The sequence below is a fragment of the Lactuca virosa genome, chromosome 9 (assembly GCF_052849685.1).
Source record: "Lactuca virosa cultivar CGN04683 chromosome 9, Lactuca_virosa_CGN04683_v6, whole genome shotgun sequence".
Taxonomy (NCBI): Eukaryota; Viridiplantae; Streptophyta; class Magnoliopsida; order Asterales; family Asteraceae; genus Lactuca; species Lactuca virosa.
This window is the reverse complement of record NC_136434.1, coordinates 72,030,126-72,036,785: the sequence shown is the minus strand read 5'-3', so window position 1 is coordinate 72,036,785 and position 6,660 is coordinate 72,030,126. Positions and strand designations below refer to the sequence as shown.

At 34.3% G+C, this 6,660-nt stretch overlaps 1 protein-coding gene across 1 annotated transcript; it reads right to left on the bottom strand.

Annotated features, from left to right (window-relative positions):
- Positions 1-357: 357 nt before the first annotated feature.
- Positions 358-1,523, bottom strand: LOC145136242 (DUF241 domain protein (DUF241)). Its single transcript, XM_079070409.1, has one exon. It carries the CDS (start codon positions 1,491-1,493, stop codon positions 582-584), a length of 912 nt encoding a protein of 303 aa, XP_078926535.1. The 5' UTR covers positions 1,494-1,523; the 3' UTR covers positions 358-581.
- Positions 1,524-6,660: the final 5,137 nt, after the last annotated feature.

Below are 6,660 nucleotides of genomic sequence, written 5' to 3'. Positions count from 1 at the left end.
TATATATATATATATATATATATATATATATATATATATATATATATATAAATTAACTAAATGAAAGAAAAATCAAAAATAAATACATGAGGGGCATTAAAGTCATTTCAGTTTACCGAGGGACCATTTTTACATACAAACTAGTCCAAAAGGACCACGAATCCAAAAAAGTCGTAGTTTGGACTAAAACCCCAAAAATGCATACCACAGGGACCATTTTTGCAATTTTGTCTATTTTCTAATGGTATTCGTAATAAAGACCATCCGTGTAAACCTCAAGGACTATCTGTGTTAAAAAAGATTCCTATAGACCTGCACTGATATGTTTTAACCACCACATGGACCAATTTTGTAATATTGTCTTATAAACATCCATAATCAAATCCGTTCAAATTTATTAGATTACAATTTACACATCAAATGAAACGGTAGCCGCCAAATCTTTATATCTTAAACTCAATTTGTTTAACATTTATTCAAATAAAATAAAAGAATCTTTTAAACCATTTTGAAAGTAAAATAAATCAAAAACCAGAATATACATATGATCAAATTCTTCAAGTTTCTTGTTGTAGTGTATTCTATTGTGTAAGTACGTTGAGTAGCGAAACCCTAGTGTTTATCAAACTCCTAAACACCTTTTCACTCCCACTCTCGATCCCTTCTATGCATTCTTCCATTTCTTTCATCATTTTCTTGTTCAAAATCTCATCTTTATAATTTCTCAAACTCCAAATCCCATTTTCAATTTCTTTAATCCCTTTTTCCCTCTTCGATTTCTTCAATCCCATCATCCATGAAGCTTTTCGGGTTTCCAATGAAGCCGATATCCCACCAAAAACAGCTTCTGAAATCACAACAATCATTTCCATCACACCTTTTATCACTTCAACGAGTTCAAGATCCGGGTTCGGATCCAACTGAGTTAAATCGGCCGGGCGCTCACGGATCGTTTGGAGAAATGGCATGAGCTTGAAGATTTCTCGACCGGATTTCTTCAAACCCTTCAAGCAAACCACCATTTTCAACCCGTCTTTCCTCCTTGTCGCAAGCTGCGCTGCAACATTACATTGTTTCAACGTTGAGATTTGCATCTGAAAAGTTCCATAAACATCCACCATCACTAGAAAGTCTTCAAGAACCTTCTCCACCCACTCAGGGTGGCGACGCAGGGAGTCTCTTGATGGAGCTAGATCAAGAAGGTCGTCGAGAGACTCCAGGATGATGCGTAAACGGATCAACGCGTCGGTGATCCGACTAGAATTGATTGATTCCGATACAGTTTCGGGTCCCCACTGGGATTTGAGCTGGTTGAGGTGGTATTTGAGTTGAGAGAGGACAGGGTGGGATCTGGTGGGCAAACTGGTGGATCTGAAGTGGATCCTTTTTGCGGTGGTTCTGTAGGTGGAAGAAGGCGGCGGTGGCGGCGGTGATGGGGTGTTAGAGAACGAGACAGATCGCCTGAAATGTGCTACCATTTTTGGTGTCATCATTGCTGGATTGAATTATTTTAAGGTGGTTTTTTTCTGATGGAAATGTGAAGTGGAATGGAGGGTATATATAGCGTCAAAACCGCGTTGTTGGAGCTGGTTGGCATGTGTCCGCCGGTAGTCCCTGTGCTGAGTTGTTTTCACGGGTGAATAGATTCAAATTCAGTTACTACTCTCTCTACAACTTAAAATTTAAAAAAGAAAAAAAGATTGATTAATATATAGTAAGTTTTAAAATTTCTACGAGTGTAGGGTGTTTGTTTGGATCAATGGTTCAATCCAATTAAACCACGAGAATCCAAACTGATTTTAAGGTGTTGTTTGGTTCGCAAATGTTAGGAATTGGAATTGGAGTTGAAAAAGGAATGTATAAGGAATTTGAATCTAATTCTATCCAATTCCATATGTTGATTAGTTCACAGAAAATGGAATTGGAATTAATTCTAATTCCGTTTGGTTCATATGAAATGAAATTATAATTCATGTAAAATTACAAAATTATAATTTTTTCTGTTTTGCTTAATTTTTTACCTTGTTTTTCTAACTTATATATTAAGATACATTATATAAATTATACAAATAATAAAATTTCGGCGGTGGTGGCAGTGGTGGTGGGGGCGGTGGCGGTGGTGAGTGGCAGTGATGGTGGCGGCGATGGTGGTGGTGATGGTGGCGGTGATGTTGATTGTGGTAGCGGTGGTGATGGTGATAGTGATGGTGATGGTGATGGTGGCAGTGGCGGTGACGGTGGCGGTGACGGCTGTGGTGGTGGTGACAACATTGGTAGTGGTTGTGAGTGATGGTAGTGGCAGTGTTGGTGGCGGTGGTGGTGGAGGTGGTGTTGGTGGTGGTGGGAGTGTTGTTAGTGGTGATGGTGGTGGTGGGTGCGGTGATGGTGGTGGCGGGGTTGGAAGTGGTGGCGGTAGTGTTGGTTGGTGGTCAGTGGCGGCAGCAGTGGTGGTGGCGGTAGTGTTGGTTGGTGGTCGGTGGCGGTGATGGTGGTGGTGGTGGCGGCGATGGTGGTGGTGGCATCGGTGGTAGTGGTGGTGGCAGCGACGGCGGTGGTGGTAGTGTTGGTGGTGAGTTTTTTTTTTTTTGGAAAGGGAACTTCCCTAACGAGGGTTTCAGGGTCAGCTTTTGCGCACCGACTAATCTCCCACTGCAAACATGAGGCTTTGCCTCATGCCCTTTTTGATAAATACAAGGAGTATTTTTGTAATCTGTCACTTTCTTTGATAAGATGAAATGTTTTCCATCCAACTTTGGAAGGAATACACTTTCTTCCATATGGTGAAAATTTTAATTCACTTAGGAGTCCCTTTCCCCCTCTAAGTCCAGCGAAATACATGAATTCGAAGGAATTGAAATTCTTTTCCCTCAAATTCCATCCTTTCATGCGAACCAAACGCACCCTTAGTTTTTAAAACATGGATTTGAATGATTCAAACTAAAATAAAATCTAATCAAATTACAATTCGGTTGGATTATTTTTTTATTCTTAATTCGGTCTTTTAGAGTCTGATATTTTTAAAATATTTAATTTGAATATTAATCAACTTTATAAAAATTATAAAAATAAATTATTTAGGTTTAGATTAAAATTTATAAATAACTAAGGAAGAATATGTTATAGTTTAATTAATATTTTATATATCGACTTTTAATTTCTATCATGAAATGATGATATAACTCTTGGAAATAATTTCATGTATCACGATTTAGTCCTTATTTTTTTTCTGTCAATTAAATCCAAAAACAGTCAATTATATTTATTTTGACCATTTTACTCGGTAAACTAACCAGTCACCAACATAATATAATGACTTTTTCGTAAATAAATCCAAAAATATAAGGATTTTTTTAAAAATATATTATTTTTAATATTATTAAATATTATCTTATTATCTCAGTATATTTTTTTGTTTGACAAATAATATCTATTATGAAAATAATTTTTTTTCTATTAAATTTAACCGTTTTTATAATATTTATGTCTAACAGATTGTATAATATATTAATCTTATAAAACAAATATTTAAAAAAAAAAACTATTTTCATAATATATATTCTCTTTCACACAAAAAAAAAATACCATAAGATTAATGTAAGATACAAAGTTGTTACACATAAGTATTATAAGAATGATTATTAAAAGAAATAATATATTTCATGATAGATATTATACGTCAGAAAAAAAACATCATAAGATTAATGTAAGATAATATAATCTGTTAGACATAAATATTATAAAAATGGTTATTTTAAGAAGAAAAAAACTATTTTCATAATAGATATTATTTATCAGCTAAAGAAAATACCATAAAATTAATGTAAGATATTACAATCCGTTAGATAGAAATATTATAAAAACAATTATTTATAAAAGAAAAAAAAACTATTTTCATAATAGATATTCTCTGTTAGACAAAAAAAATACCATAAGATTAATATAAGATAATACAATGTGTTAGACAAAAAGATATACTAAGATAACAACATAATATTTAAAAAAAAGTTAAAAATAATATATTTTTAAAAAATCATTATATTTATTAATTTATTTACAAAGAAGTCCTTGTATTATGTTCTTGCCCTATGCTATCAATCGAACGCTATAGTTCTTATCAGAGATACAGAACCGCTATTTACAAAATAGCGTTTACAAATCGTGGAGACGCTATTAGCGACACTATTGAGCGATATTTACCGTGATACTCATGATTGTAATTACGACGTTACAACCGATTTTGCACTTTCGTTCACATTTGGACCATTTGTCTACTTTTACAAGGAGAATCATTGTAACGCCCGGTTCCTGGTACGTATTTAAATAAAAAATTATTCCTTTTTGCTAAGGGACTCGACGAGTTGGAGGCCTCAAACTCGTCGAGTAGGAATTTGATATGTTGGACGCGGGACTTGATGTCTACTCGACGAGTCGAGGAGCCTCGACTCGACGAGTAGGCGTGCCATAGTGAAACCTTACTTTTCAGGGTTTGCACCCTATATAAACACCTTAACACCCCCACTATCGCCTTCCTCATCGCCTCCCTTAGTCCAGAAAACCCTAACTCGAAACCCTAACCCAGCACCGAGGACAGTTTAGTTACTACACATCATTGATGTGAGTTACCTTCCAGTAGAAGTGGGTCTACGGCCACAATGTCGACCCACTAGTTGGAGTTGTTTGATAGGATGATTGTCTTTGTGATAATTATCTATGTTTGCTACTACCTGATATGTTTTATGTGCTAGCATGATATGATGTTATGTGATAGTGGTAGTAGGGGGAATAGTCCCTGTGTCACGGTCGTAAGGGCCGAAGGGTAGGTCGGGCACCCCAGAATTGACGGGCAGTATGTTTTATGCTATGATATTATATGGTAGTAGTAGGGGGTGAAATAGTCCCCGTAGTCGGTTGAGATAAACCGGAGGGTAGGTCGGACACCCCAGAATGGCCTGGCATGGTAGGTCGGGCACCCAGAATGGACTGGCAGGGTAGGTCGGACACCCCAGTATTGCCTGATAGTATGTTTGTTATATGGTATGAGGTATGATGGGGGAACTCACTAAGCTTTGTGCTTACGGTTTACAGTTTTTGTTTCATGTCCTTCTTCTTCGAAGGGAAATGATGTTTGTGCTTACGGTTTACAGTTTTTGTGCTTACGATTTACAGTTTTTCCGCACCATGATGTTCTTGGGATTGTACTCTGACATTATTATTCCATGACATGTTTTATAACATTTGACTTAAGGGTTTGTGAGTTGATATGATATTGATGATGTGTTCAATAAACTATTTTACAAATTACTTAATTAAAAATGAAATTTTTGGTCATGATTTTTGGGATGTTACAATCATATTGTAGGCTTTATTGTTAAATTTTTTTTAATCAGTCTATATGTATTTTAAAAAAGCCCAAATAATTACAAACCTAATTAATTAGAAGGTAGACGACATTCAAAGCAACGACTCATCTCTTTTTCATCTCTTTCTATACTACTTGGAAAATGGAAACCTAATTAATTATATTTTTATATGGCTTTTTAGGTTTTATGAATATTAATTCTATATAGACTTATACTATTAATACTTTATATATATATATATATATATATATATATATATATATATATATATATATATATATATATATATAAAGTCTATATAAATATAATATAAAATTATAAATTATACTATGTAATATTAAGAAAACCGTTATTACCACCGTTATACCATCGCGATAACTGCAATTTCAAATAACGGCCTGTGACCGCTATTAAAATTTTGACCGCGAATACTGCATAATTCCTGACTAGTTTATCGGGTAAAATGATCAAAATGAATATAGCTGTTTGTTTTTTAGACTTAATTGACTAAAAAAAATAATGACTAAATGATTAATGGTGGTAAAAACATAATGAGATTTCCTTTTCTAAAACATTATCTTATGGTTTCGTGAGCTCCTTGCAAAATTTATTTATTTTACGGACATCCCACTATAAATTGAATTATATTAGTCACAATATAATATTTATATTTTTCATATATTGATCTACTGTTATATTTTATTAGATAAGTATGTCTTTTATATATTATTATACCTTCGCTAAAATCTCTAATGCGACCTTCCCGATATGTTCCTTAATATTTAGTTGTTTGTTTTCCTATAAATTTTAATTTATATAAGGTCATCTGGTATATCCACCACTAACAACTACTGTGGTGGATGCTACCCCATCACTACACCCAACCACTAAAATGTTGGTATACCTACCACTATATCTCTTTTATTTTTTATTATTTCAATAAAAAAATATATATTTTAATTATTTAAAATGTAGAGAGAGGTAGAGAGAGACAGAGAAGGATAGACAGAAAGAATGAAGATAATTGGTTGTGGTGGTTAGTGCTCCCCACCACAAATGACCACTTTATTTTTTATTACTTCAATATATATATATTTTAATTATTTAAAATGTAGAGAGAGGTAGAGAGAGACAGAGAATGATAGACAGAAAGAATGAAGATGATTGGTTGTGGTGGTTAGTGCTCCCCACCACAAATGACCACGAAAATATACAAACACTAGCTACCACAAACATCCGAGGTGGTGTTCATATTCGTGGTTCGTGGGCACGTAGACCACAATCCTCTTCGTATCGAATA

What these genes read in the sequence shown, in the direction of transcription:
- LOC145136242 (XM_079070409.1), bottom strand. Translation starts at nt 1,493, where the DNA reads ATGATGACACCAAAAATGGTAGCACATTTCAGGCGATCTGTCTCGTTC.